Source organism: Galleria mellonella, unplaced genomic scaffold (genome assembly GCF_026898425.1).
Source record: "Galleria mellonella isolate WM207_F2 unplaced genomic scaffold, CSIRO_AGI_GalMel_v1 utg55, whole genome shotgun sequence".
In the NCBI taxonomy this organism is placed as follows: domain Eukaryota; kingdom Metazoa; phylum Arthropoda; class Insecta; order Lepidoptera; family Pyralidae; genus Galleria; species Galleria mellonella.
Window position 1 is genome coordinate 3,786,159 of NW_026442115.1, and position 13,684 is coordinate 3,799,842.

The 13,684-nt window shown below is 30.6% G+C and overlaps 3 protein-coding genes across 3 annotated transcripts; 2 read left to right on the forward strand and 1 right to left on the reverse strand.

Annotated features, from left to right (window-relative positions):
- Nucleotides 1-137: 137 nt before the first annotated feature.
- On the reverse strand, nt 138-3,087 carry LOC113521318 (enoyl-CoA delta isomerase 2). Its single transcript, XM_052899044.1, has 4 exons — nt 2,993-3,087; nt 2,187-2,580; nt 1,531-1,620; nt 138-1,267 (listed from the first exon to the last, which is right to left on the reverse strand). Exons 1-4 carry the CDS (start codon nt 3,001-3,003, stop codon nt 1,055-1,057), a joined length of 708 nt encoding a protein of 235 aa, XP_052755004.1. The 5' UTR covers nt 3,004-3,087; the 3' UTR covers nt 138-1,054.
- Nucleotides 3,088-3,979: 892 nt separating this feature from the next.
- On the forward strand, nt 3,980-7,571 carry LOC113521317 (glycerol-3-phosphate phosphatase). Its single transcript, XM_026906826.3, has 5 exons — nt 3,980-4,388; nt 4,646-4,806; nt 5,241-5,378; nt 6,193-6,536; nt 7,129-7,571. Exons 1-5 carry the CDS (start codon nt 4,178-4,180, stop codon nt 7,298-7,300), a joined length of 1,026 nt encoding a protein of 341 aa, XP_026762627.2. The 5' UTR covers nt 3,980-4,177; the 3' UTR covers nt 7,301-7,571.
- Nucleotides 7,572-10,288: 2,717 nt separating this feature from the next.
- LOC128201578 (uncharacterized) lies at nt 10,289-12,798 on the forward strand. The gene is made up of 2 exons (XM_052898996.1): nt 10,289-10,360; nt 10,605-12,798. The coding sequence occupies exon 2, from the start codon at nt 10,606-10,608 to the stop codon at nt 12,601-12,603; it is 1,998 nt and encodes a 665-aa protein (XP_052754956.1). The 5' UTR covers nt 10,289-10,360; nt 10,605; the 3' UTR covers nt 12,604-12,798.
- The last annotated feature ends 886 nt before the right edge of the window (nt 12,799-13,684 follow it).

Sequence of the window (13,684 nt, forward strand, 5' to 3'; positions counted from 1 at the left end):
GAATTATAAATAAAAGTGAATTAGATATTTAAAATCTAGTAGGTCCGGCACTTTTCTAATTTGAAATGAGAGGTTTTGTGGAATGTAAACAAACTATATTTCATTAATTACCATTTACAAACCATTAAATTACAATTTTATTGACCTACGACGTGACAATACTATCTATTGAAGAATTGAATATGTTCTCATAAATAGGGACTAAACAATTAGTAATATTTTTTTTTGTAGATAATTGATCAGGATTTGACAGCGATTTAATGAGTTGTGATGGACATTTTTTCCTCAAACAATCTAAATCCTAATTTCACTATATAGTGATACCATATCATATACATTGAGAAATTTACTTACCAAGATTATGTAGGTATTTATTTAAGGCCGCATTTATATAATCTCAAATGTAAATATGTACGGGACTATTAAAAGATAAGGTATGTGAACATTTGAACCTTACGCGAATCATTATGGTTAAATTCATATAATCTTCAATTAGAAAATTGAATTAGAATTCATGTAAAAAACATACCTCAGATGTATTATTTTGAAAAATGGTTTTATCAAATAAAAATGTATTAAAAGAGTAGAAGAATACTTAGAATAAATATAGTATTTTCATTTTCATTTTATTTATAAGTAACGCAAAACTTATAGTGTGTCCTATGTATGCCTTCTCAGTATTATATGACATTTATATGTATATTAAAATATTAAAAATTTTCATTCTGATATATCAACAATAATAATATATCAATCAATTTATATTAATCACATGATGAATGGATCTTGTGTGTCACACTCTCAGACTCACAAGATGAGAAGACATGTGACCGAGTAATATAAATATTCAACATGTAAATACTCATAAATATACAACAGGTAAATTATAAAGACAAAACAATGATATTCAGAATAGAACTACTCAAACTATGAATAACACTTATAATTCCCAGTCTTTTCTAAACACCCTAATATAATATGAATAACATCAGTATATAAACAAAAAATTTGCTTTAGTAGGTAGTAATTAGTGTATCGTTATTTAAAAAGTCTGTTATAACTTGCTTTTCTCAGTTTCAAATTTCATTACTTTATTTGTTCTTATCCTAATAATTTCCTCTAATTCTTTATCATTTATCTTTAGCAATTGCTCCTTAATTTGATCTCGTATCAACTTCTTAGTTGCTACAATTGGCATTGTAGGTATTTCTATAATTTCTTTTATTTTGTCCCATGCTTTACTCTGGATTATATCGTCATGTTCATATATAAATATACATATATTACATATATCCATTAAATATATACACTCAAGAGCTTCATATATAATATATGCATTAAATATATTATAGCAGAACAGCAACATTTCCAGAAAAAAATGTGAAGGAAAACGAAGAGAGCCTGAAATAGGTGTCTCTTGTTATATTATTATAATATATATTACAATAAAAATGTTATAATGTTATTATAAATGCAAAATAATCATATATTTCTATATAATATATTTTTAACAAGTAAGTTCATATTTACCTTTCTATCTCCCATTAATCTTGGGAATGTGAATGTAGAACAACCTTCTGCTACAAAGCCCAACTTCGAAAATGGAGTAGAAAAATATGCCTGAAGCAAAAAATTATATTTTTATGTAACAGAATGACAAGCAATTTAATGGCCCACCTGATAGAAAATGTTCTATAGACATGAATTGCATTATGGACATCACAGAATATACCATGATGTCTACAGTATCATGCATCCTCATATATTCCCATTGTTGAGAACTATGCCTTATTTATTGCCTTATTATATGCCTTATTATATAATTCTACCACCATATGAATAAATATGAAGGGTGGGCCCTCCAAACCAAAACACAGTTCTGCAAGCATATGTCTCATGGCAGAAACATGAATATGACAGAGGTGCCTTTGATTGAGCTGATTTTTATACAATCTCACTCTGGTATTAATTATAATATTTTATAATTATTACAAATTTGTTACATATTTATTTCTTATGACATTATAAACTTGAAAACTATTAGCCTGCTGTAAACTTTTACTACTTATTCTTAATTTTCATTCGAATTAGTAGGTATATTACTAGATATAAAATAATTTGATACAATGACATTTACAAACAATAAGTACTAATTACTAAACAATAATAATAATTTCTTTACTTACTTTGTCTGAAGCTAATACTAAGTCACATAATGGTAAACTAGTTACAGCTATTCCAACAGCAGGTCCATTTACTAAAGCAATAAGTAATTTGGGGAATATAATGAAAGCTCTTATAAAATTTCTCAATGCTTTCATAAACTGAAAGTATTCTTCATCAGTTTTTGGAATGAATGTCAAATCATTCCCGCTGCAATAAAAATCTCCAGTTCCAGTAATAACAACAGCATCAATCTCGTCATCTTTTGTGGCTCTATGTAAGATTTCTGCGACTTCTATATACATATTAGTATCCAGAGCATTTTTCTTTTTGGGTTTATTAAAACGAATAACCAAAACAGCACCTTTCTTGTATTGAATAATTGTTTCTATCTTTTCCGTTTTATTCGTCATGTTACTGAGTGAGAAAACGTAAAATAAATATAAATCAATTTAGGCCTTTTTAATGTTCATTGAATATAAAAGATTATTACGTAATCCACAAACAATTATAAAAAAATAATTTTTAAATATTTAGCACTATACACCGGCAACAGGCCTGACCAGCGTTAATAGGCTAGTATTATCTTATGGGAAGAGACTGGCCAGTAATGGGATGTTAATTGACTGGTAATAAGTCTCACGTTTAACAATAAATAGATAATTGTTTACTGTTAAAGTTTGGTTTGGTTAAAGTCCATAATAAAATACATTGTTTTGATTGCTTGAACTCAAAGAGTATATGTATATATATAATCTAAGGAAGAGAGAGCGCACTTCATATAAGCCAGTTTTACCAGAGAGACTATAAAATTCGTTTGCTTGGGTACCTTTGTCCCATTCGTATTTCTACCAAGAAACAGTTATGTTTGTATGACTGTATTTTGGTTTGAAGGGTGGGATGTGGCAGTGAATTTACAGGGTACAGAGGAATAACACCTGAGTCTTCAGGAATGGCAACGGATAGTGGATATCATGGGCGAGACAATATATTCTGTTATGTCCATGGTATTGCTTATGTCTATAGGTAACGGTTAGCACTTTCCATCAGGTGGGCTATCAGCTTGTTTGTCTTTTTAAGTTGTATAAAAAAAGCAACCAAAAACAACTTGGTCAGAAATATTTCAACAAGCTACACAAAAAAATCCTTTTCGCGTTATGTTAGCCAGCTTGATATTCAAAATGGAAACGGATGGGGCTATATGGATACCATATTTAGATAATTTTTCGATATTAGTAAAATGTAAATATTTCTCATTGAAACACGAATAATGTAATAAGAAATATATAAATTTTTTGACAAAAAATATTTTAAAAATATGAAACACAAAACTAAACTGTTCCACGAATAATTTAGATGGCAGTCATTTGCATCATATTTGACATTATTTTTGTTAGTTAAGTTGGCACTATTGTGGTTTGATCATTTAGCTAAACATTGGTATGATCTCTTCTGACCAAATCCAAATAATATATTTATAGTTAGTATTGAGGTTACGCAATAGTGGCTGACTGAACTGGAGTTTCAATTGGCTCATCTTGATCAGTTGTTTCAGTTTTTGTTGTCATTGTTAATCAATGTTGACATTGTCAATAAATGGGTTGACATTGATTGATATGACAAAAACAAAAATGTTGGGAATGTACAATCTTTGGTGAAACCTTAGATTATATAGATAGAGCATCGAATCTCAAAAAACTGGTGGACTTATGTCAAATAACCTAGTTTTTTTTTTTAATCTATGATTACTCTACTAACCAATATCTTTGGACCTTTCGCCATATCAATGTCATTTCAATGTTATAACTGTCAAGTTCATTCATTATATGAGGTCATGAACATTTCAGGAATGAATAATCAATTCTATAGTAAATTTTATTCACTTTATATTTATTTTTATATTTCAGAATTATTATCATTACGCATTTACTGGTAGAATTAACTCTGAATGAAATCAGTTTTGAAGTTGTATTTTAGAAATAAAAAAAATTAAATAAAATTTGTATGTAAAGTAATGTTTAAACCATTATCAACAATACTCAGATGTAATAAGTTATATAATAAGATTTATCTTCCGAATAATGTATTAAAAACAGAACCGGTACGCAATTTTAATACAACTAACAAAATGTTTAAATCTTCGGCTTCTAACCTACAAGAGGTATCAAAAGATCAAGTTCAGGAATTTTTAAATTCCTTCGATACTGTTTTGACTGACTGTGATGGTGAGTGGCAATATGACAAATAGATTTATAGCATTAGAGATTTGAAAATAGTTATTGATAGACTTACTGGTAATTTTATAAGTTATACCATAATGATTGAAATTAGATAATTGTTAATTATATTCCCTAAAAAACTTAGAATTTCTGTATAGATGTAGAGTCTGTCTTCACGCTAGTTTAGCGTCATTATAGAGATCAAGTATCAGTAAATAAGTAATTACATGATTATTAAAATTTATTTTTTATATTTTTTTCAGGTGTTCTTTGGATTGATAATAATGCTATACCTGGCTCAGCAGAGACCATGAATTATTTTCGTAAACTGGGAAAAAGAATATTTTATGTTACCAATAACTCTACAAAAATTCGTAGCGACTTTGCTGTTAAAGCACAACAACTGGGTTTTATTGCATCACAGGTAATTTGTTTATTTAGTTAAATTAATCAAAATAAAAAAAAAACTTTTCTTCATCATCCTATTTTAACATATTGATTTATCCAATGTATTTACTTGTTTTTTTTTTTCATTTACATTTTCCATTTTTTCCTGTTATATTGGCAATGAGTAAAATGATGACAAAAACCATTTGGTTGACTTAAACTCTCACATATGACAACTTATCTGAGAATTTTTTTTATTTCAATATAAATTGTAATAATTATAAATTGTACTTTAAGCAACTGTATCTCACTTGAATTGTCTAATTAACATTGTACATTTTTATGTTTGTTTGTTGGTGCAATAAATTAAAATAGAGACTATATAAAAAAGGCAATTGACAAAAGTATATACTATTTTAAAATAAATAAAATATAAAATTAATATAAAATTAACTCATGTACCATTTTCAGGATGAAATTTTGTCTACAGCTTACTTAGTGGCACATTATCTTAAAGGTATTGGATTTACTAAGAAAGTTTATTTATTGGGTTCCAATGGTATTGGAGAAGAGCTAAAAGCAGTTGGCATTCGTCACATTGGTGTTGGAGTAAGAATATTCTAATATATATTTTTTAAGAATTTAGTATGTTTTTATATATAAAAAATACTTAAGCCAGGGTATTTTTACATATACAAATAATTACATACAGATATTGTCAAGGTGTGTTGGGTGGATATGTATATAATTAATACAATTGATATGTTAATCTAATTGTACCATTGATCTGAGAATTTGCACAGAACTTCCTAGAACTAAGGTTGGATAATTTAAAAGAATTTTTAGCATATATCCTAAGGAAACTGGACATAAAAGGTTTCACTTTGACAATGACATGGGATATATATATATATATATATATATATATATATATATATATATATATATATATATATATATATATATATATATATATATATATATAGTATATATATATAACTAGTAATATAACTTGAAGGAAAATTAATTGTGTTTGTAATAAATAGAGAGATAGTTCTTTGATCAGTCAGCAAAATTAGATATAATATCAGCACACATAATTATATAATTTATTATTAGATTTCAGTGATCAAACAACATTTTGTACAAATATTTTCTCAGTATAATAAGTGTAAAGTTTTAGGAAAGGGTTATATTAGTATTCATAAAAACACCTGATTATGTTAAAGTACCAACCCCAGTTCTGCATGCTTTGATTATTGCAATTACTACATAATACATTTTAATCAAGTTTCATATAAATACTTATTTATTTATTTTGGTAATTATTTGGATTATTATTTATAAAATCAAAAACATTATTGGTTGTTTAATAATTTGAAGGAATTACATTATCAATAAATTACTTTATAAATTCTTGCAGCCAGATCATGTGCAACCGGATTTTAAATCAATGAAGCCATCAGAACTTGATCCTGAAGTAGGAGCAGTGGTTGTGGGTTTTGATGAACATGTCAGTTATCCAAAACTTATGAAGGCTGCTTCTTACCTCTATTCTGAAGAATGTCTCTTCATAGCCACTAATACAGATGAAAGATTCCCTAAAGCAAGTTCAATAGTTGTGCCTGGTACTGGTACATTGGTGAGAGCTGTAGAAACATGTTCTGATAGAAAAGCACTTGTGCTTGGAAAACCACATGCTTATGTCAGAAAGTTTCTGGAGTCTTGTGGTCTTGATCCAGGAAGAACTTTGATGATTGGCGATAGGTAATTGTTTTATGAATTTAAGTTTAAAATATAAAAAATATTTTATGGGTATTCAGGGTTAACATAAACTAAATTAATAAAATAAATCTAAGTATATTAAGACAATTTTAACTATAGGAGTGATTATGTTATATTATAAAATGTAACAAATAAGCTCCCTTTCCATGTTTATAAATTTAGTAAGAATACAATATGAGTAAAATTTCTGTTGCCTTCTAAAGTGTGCCACCTTCGAATTATGCCATTTACATTATTGGATGCTCACTTATTGATACTAAAATCTATCTATAAGAAAATATATGACAATATTGAATACATACATCCTGTAGTATAGATACTATCATCCTTATTCATAAAAACGTCGAACATCTTATAAACCTGTTTTAGCCATTGAAGTGTTTTGTTTTTTTTTACGCTTAATTCACTAGTAACGGTGACAAAACAGTCTAATAGTTAAAGAGGTTTTAGTTTTTATGAATAAGGAACTACATCTTTAACGGTGTTCTCAAACAATAACAACAATAATGACTGGGACTTTTTATTAATGTTGACTTGTTATGATTGAGAAACAAAAATTTGTTATTCTTTGCAGATGCAATACTGATATTGAGCTTGGAGTACGCTGTGGTTTCCAAACGCTTCTAGTTTTGTCTGGTGTGACTTCTACTAAGGATTTGGAGAGAATTCGCAATGAGAAAAAGCCACCATTGCCAGATGTTGTCTTACCCAAATTGGGAGATTTACTATCTCTTATACCATCATAGTGCAATATTTTTATAAAAAAGTAGTAAATGAATTACATGTACCTTTTTTGGTACATATATTTAGGTCAATTTGAATACAATTGTGATAAGCTTAAACAGTATTTATTTGGATGAATCGTACATATTTATGTTAAAAATGTTTTTTTATTTTTTTAAGCTTTTGACAATGTGGTATCATCTATCATTGGAGAATATTCATAAGATAAACGCTACAATCTCACTGTAATTAGTATACAAATAGTGATGAATAAATGTTTTTCCAGTGATCGTATTGTACTTGTATTTACTTAAAATTTAATAAAATATATATTTTGGAGGTTGTCTTCACACTTAATATGCATAAGTACGTGACGTGTATTTATCACGACCATTTAATATTATATGAGTGAGCGGATATATATATTTTTTATGATAAAATTGGAATGATGATCTGCCTCTGCTATCAGTATACACTGGCGGGCACTAATGAGAGATGACAGATGAGGATAAAGTCAAGTCAGTTGATCCACCGTGACAAATTCAGCATTCAATAGTTTCTAGGGGAAACCATGTGGAAGATGACTTGACGGCGTATTCTTAGTAATGGCGTCTAGACTCTCTCGATATCGCTATTGTAAAAATCATGGCCACGAAATATCTTGAAATGCGGGTACGACTGTTGTCCCTGATAAAGATTAACATCTAAAAAAGAGGTTGAACAGATATGTTTACATTAATGGCTATGAGTAACTTCGTAATGGACTTCATTGTTTATTTTTTGTAGACGGCTCTGTTATTGTCACGTTATAGTGCTTTAAGTAAATAGGAGAAAGATGATGAATTTTGTCGTGGCTAATATCGAAACTCAGATTATTTATCTTCACGCAAAGTCCCTTGTAGGGTGGGCAAAGAAAATTGAGTTTCAAATATTAAAACATCTGACCGTTATGAGTCTATGAGATAGAATGAAATGATGACATTCGGTATCCTGTTCTTTCTGATATGAGTGCTAACCGAAACGATTCTATTAATAGATGCGTTTGACTTGTCTCTGATATGATATTTAGCTACATGTTTCCCTTATTTCTTAAAAAATATAATATACCTATATTCTTTCAATGAATTAACCAAAGACAGACTACAAAAGTCGTTTGCTTGGGCGCCTTTATCCCATTCGTGTTTCTACCGTGTAGCAGTTGTGTTTGCATGACTGTGTTTCGGTTTGAAGGGTGGGATATGGTAGTGAATTTTCACGGTACAGAGGAATAACACCTAAGTCCTCAGGAATGGCAATACATGGGGGTATCATGGGCGAAACAGTATGTTATGTCCATGGTATTGCTCATGTCTAAGGGCGACGGTTACCACTTTCCATCAGGTGAGCCGTCAGCTTATTTTCAATTCTAATTTGCATAAAAATCAGTCAGAGATTTGCATTTATAATTAATTCTTCAGTCTAGTTGTACATAAGTGTTAAAAATAATTTAATGTCGAATGTTATAAGTTAACGATAACGATAACAGTCAATAAGTCCCTCTGATTACCCCATCGGGAATTACAGTGTAAGTAGCTGTACAAAAAGAATTATGGAGTATCTATATTAGCAATTATAAGAAGTATTCAACACTACAAAACTGGTGATCTTTTTATTTCTTAAATTTAAATTATCTTAAAATATTACAAAGTATATATAGATGTAGGTAGATATAATAATTTATGACGCTCAGTTCATTACTCTGACATACTGCAGCGTTTTAGTTTTAGGCCAATGGATCGAGATTTTAAAAGCAACTATTACGATGAGTGCAGTGACGTCACTTATTTATAAACAGAATTTATAACCGCATCGTAAAATTCACAATTCTATAGGGTTTGGTATGAAAGTAGTTAGATTTTCCATTGTTTTGTTTTTGGTTTTTGTTAGTAATACAAGATTTTACAAATGTTACCATAAAAGCTATTTGAGAAAGATCGTGCGCCGTCGTATACTAAAAATAATTTTTGCCAAAACTGAAACTATCACATTTTACCTAATGAGATAGAAAAAATATATAACCATATCTACGTATATTACTCTAATATGCTTGTACTATAATTATATAAATGCCAGGGGTCTTTTCCTCTAGTGATCAGTCCGGTTTTAGATTAAGGGTACATGAGTATGCGACCTCGCCTTTCTGATTCACTGCAGTTACTGACCAATATGCTCACCGCAGCTGCAGTGTTCCGCTTTTAATTATCCTCATAAATCCTTTATTCCTTTTTTACCACCTTTATTCCTTCACTCCCAACATCTCTTCCCGTGGTGGGAGAAGGATTGTTAGTAATGGAGACATCAATCCCCATTACTAGCAATATACCCTGCCAAGTCGACCTCCACGCGGTTCCCCTTGGAAACCATCGTGATTAATTGTTAAATTCGTCGCAATAGTGTCTCACTAGTATATACCAATAGCACGGGCGGGGTTACCATTTCATTATCATCCATTATAAAATATCCCTTTCTTTTTTTAACTAACTTTTAAAAGAAGGAGAATCTCAATTCGATTGTATTTTTTTTAATGTTTATTGCCTCATAACGCCGGTAGTTAATTGATTTGGAAAATTATTTTTTTATCTGAAAGGATATGCTTACAGATGGGTCCCATAGAAATTTTATCAAATTCGGTTCAGTAGTTTAGTTTTTAAATAAAAATAAGTGGATTCGCCACAAGTGAAGTCGGTTTTTTATAGAACACTAATTGTAGTTAGTGTCTATGGAAGCACCTATGTATGTTTAACTTTATTATAAATTATCTCAGTTTGTGGTTAATCCACAGATTAGAGTTTTCTTGTATTTTAGTTTATTGATGATCGCTACTTATTAATAAGGCTAACGCCAAAATTAGAATTTTATGAATGTCTACAAGTGACAAGTGTTGCCTCAGTACCCCAGTGTAGGAATAGTGAATAATTTATTTCTACAGTTGTATACGTAGTTTTAACTACGCCATGACAGTTGATTCAAAACAATTGGTGCTATTCGTTTCTTCAGGTGACAAAAAAATTGATTTGAGTGTTTTTCTTACGATTTTCTATCAGGTTTGTTCTCATTTTATTTGTTTTTACTGTTAGCTAACCCAGGAATGATTTAGTTTTGCAGATTAACAATGTTTTTAAGTATTATTTGTGATATTAATTTTATAATGAGCCCATATTGAAATGTCAAGAAAAGTAGGTATGCTTAGAAATACACGTTTTGGGTAAAGCGGATAGGGCAAAGCGGATAAATTATCCGCTTTAACCCTTGTATTTTAGTTACATTTTTTTTTTTATTTCTTTTCAGAATGGTATTTAAGTACAAACGTAAAACAAATCAAGCTTCGTGGTCAGAAAGTTCTTTACAAAAGGCTATACAGGAAGTAAGAGAAGATAAAAAATCTATCAATGCAACAGCTAAAAAATATGGTATACCTTATGGTACCTTGTATAGACATCTCAAATCTGGTAGTCATATAAAAAAGTTAGGCAGATTTACTCCAATATTCACTTGTGATCAAGAACAAGAGCTATGCGAATACTTACAAAAGTTGGACAGCTTGTTCTTTGGTTTGACTCGTAACGACTTTTTAGAATTAGTTTACGTCTATGCCGAAAAAAATAACATCAACCACCGATTCAAGAATGGAAGAGCAGGTGATGATTGGTTTGCTGGCTTTAAGGCAAGGCATCCTGAGATAGTACTACGATCTCCAGAACCCACTTCTTTAGCGAGAACGCGAGGGTTTAATAAACCCCAAGTTGAATTATTCTATGCAAATTATTGGAGTCAAGTTGAAAAACACAATTTTGATCCCACCACGATTTATAACATGGACGAAACAGGTGTGAGAATGACAACTTCTAAGCCACCAAAAGTGTTAAGTGTCAAGGGTAAGAAACAAGTTGGTGTCATAGGGAGTGCTGAAAGAGGGCAATTAACAACAGTCATATGTTGCTGCAACGCTGCTGGTACTTTTATACCACCATTTTTTATTTTTGCTCGGAAGAGAATGCAGGAAAGACTATTAGATGGTTCACCACCTGGTTCACAAGCTACAGTAAGTGATAATGGTTGGATAAATGGACCAGTATTTTTAAATTGGCTTCAATATTTTGTTGAGAAAACTCGACCTACTAAAGATAGGAAAGTATTATTACTTATTGATAATCATGAATCACATAAATATTATCCAGCTTTGGAATATGCAACTAAAAATAATGTCGTGTTTGTCTCATTCGCACCTCATACAACCAATCGTATGCAGCCTCTGGATGTCGCCGTTTACGGCCCCCTTAAGAAATATTTTGAGCAGGAATTAAATATATTCCAAAAGAGCCATCCAGGCAGAATTATAAACCAATATGACATTGCACGAATATTTAGTGGAGCTTACGTAAAGAGTGCTTCTGTACACAATGCAATTCAAGGTTTTCGAAAACCCGGTATTTGGCCCTACAATCCTCATGTATTTAGTGATGAGGATTATATGCCTTCGACCATGACGGATCGTCCGTTGAATTCTGTAACAAGTGCTTCCTCATGTCCGGGGCAAGTAGAAAGTAATAGAACACCATCTCCTTCGATTTTTCAAAGTAGTGAGTCACTTATAGCACTACTTGCAACACAAGCACGTGAAGTTACACCAGAGCCTGCTATAGAAGAAGATTGCCCTATGAATGTTGAAATTATAACTCCATCGTATTTAGAAAAAGATAATGTTTCACAATCTGCTACAGAATATGATGCCAGCCATAGCAGCCATACTAATATGCCTTCTATCTGTACACCAGGTCCTTCTTCTATGACAGAACATACCCACCAAGTAATATCGACCTCTATACAGTCTGATTTACAAGAGATGAGTAATTCATCTTCAGCAACAGTTACCATTTCACCATACACAATAAGGCCAATACCAACTATGGCTGCTTCAAAAACTAATAAGAAACGCAGATGCCAAAAGTCAATGGTATTAACTTCTACACCTGTTAAAAACGAACAAGCTATAAAATACAAAAAAAATTATAATAAGAAAACTAAAATCTCAGATTTAGATGTCAAGAAAAAGGGAAAAGGAAAGGAAAATATGATAGCGAGAGGAAAAGTCAAGACTAAGAAAAAAATACATAATATCACGAAAAAAGTAAAAGGAAAGTATTCATGCCTGGTTTGCACCGAAGAGTATATTGATCCGCCTATAGAAGACTGGATCCAATGCTCAGAGTGCCACCGTCAGGCACATGAAAACTGCACATTGTATAGTGGATTTGCCAGTTATTTCTGCGATGACTGCCAGGAGTAACTGCCTAATCCACTTTGCCCGACTAGCTTATTCGCTTTACCCGCCCGGTCGGGTAAAACGAATAATGAAAGAGGTTTTAAATTTATTTTTTTTTCTATATGAAGATATTATATTTTGTTAATTTTGTATGTTACATTTGCAAAGGTGGTTATATGTGCCATAAATGAAAAATAAACGATGTTCCTAAGTTGATTATTTCTGTGTTATTTTTTTGCTTTTCCTTAACTTATCCGCGCTGCCCCTTCCCTAAGTAATTTATTTTACATTCCAGTTTTCCATTTATTTATACGATTTATTCCTCATACCAATTGTGGACATAACTCTTACAAATTTAGGGATATACATCAGATGTACTTATATAGGTTTATATTGTTTTGGTCTCTGTGAGGTGGTCAATTACGCAATGATATAGAATCAAGGATGTGATCATAAAAGTGATGAGATGTTGATAGAAATGCTGATCAAAATGGTAATGTTGAGGATGACCAGAGGATCAGGGTTGGTCACTCTGGCGATAAAATAGAGCGAGGAGCAAAAACGGTGGCGTTATGATACCTACATTTAAACACTGTCTGTGATATCATAACTTTAAAACTAAATAAAACGGATGATTAATGCGGTTTACTTTTTTATAAATGCTGACTTAATAAGGATGATACTTAAGAAATTATGTTTACTGTGTTGAGGATTATTTTTTTAATATTTAATTTAATTTAGTCTTTCACATTTTTAGTGTCTAAGTGGTTTGTGCAACATGTGATACATATACTCTGCTAAATAAAACCATTAACAGAATATTAAGTATTTCCTGTTACTACCTCAATTCCTCTTTTCTATGAAATGTGCTTTCTAATTTAGTTAAAAAAATATTTTCAACATTAAGTTGATTTTGAGTACGATAATAGCGACTACGAAAATAAATGTAGAAGTAGACATGAAACAGATATGGAACAATCTTCATAATTAAGTAAGTAATTTGTAACAAGCTTGATGTTCAGATAAAGTCCCGATCAAACGATTGATGTACAAATTGATAGCAGACACCAGACTGCCTAAAAATGTGATTCTATATATAAAACAT

Bases quoted from the DNA above. Each gene is read 5' to 3' on its own strand.
- LOC113521318 (XM_052899044.1), bottom strand. The intron at 1,621-2,186 runs GTAAGTAAAGAA...TTTTTGCTTCAG, and splicing joins TAGTATTAGCTTCAGACAAA to GCATATTTTTCTACTCCATT. The intron at 1,268-1,530 runs GTAAATATGAAC...TGTATATTTATA, and splicing joins GATTAATGGGAGATAGAAAG to TATGAACATGACGATATAAT.
- LOC113521317 (XM_026906826.3), top strand. From the start codon at position 4,178: ATGTTTAAACCATTATCAACAATACTCAGATGTAATAAGTTATATAAT. The intron at 4,807-5,240 runs GTAATTTGTTTA...TACCATTTTCAG, and splicing joins TGGGTTTTATTGCATCACAG to GATGAAATTTTGTCTACAGC. The intron at 6,537-7,128 runs GTAATTGTTTTA...TATTCTTTGCAG, and splicing joins ACTTTGATGATTGGCGATAG to ATGCAATACTGATATTGAGC.
- LOC128201578 (XM_052898996.1), top strand. From the start codon at position 10,606: ATGGTATTTAAGTACAAACGTAAAACAAATCAAGCTTCGTGGTCAGAA.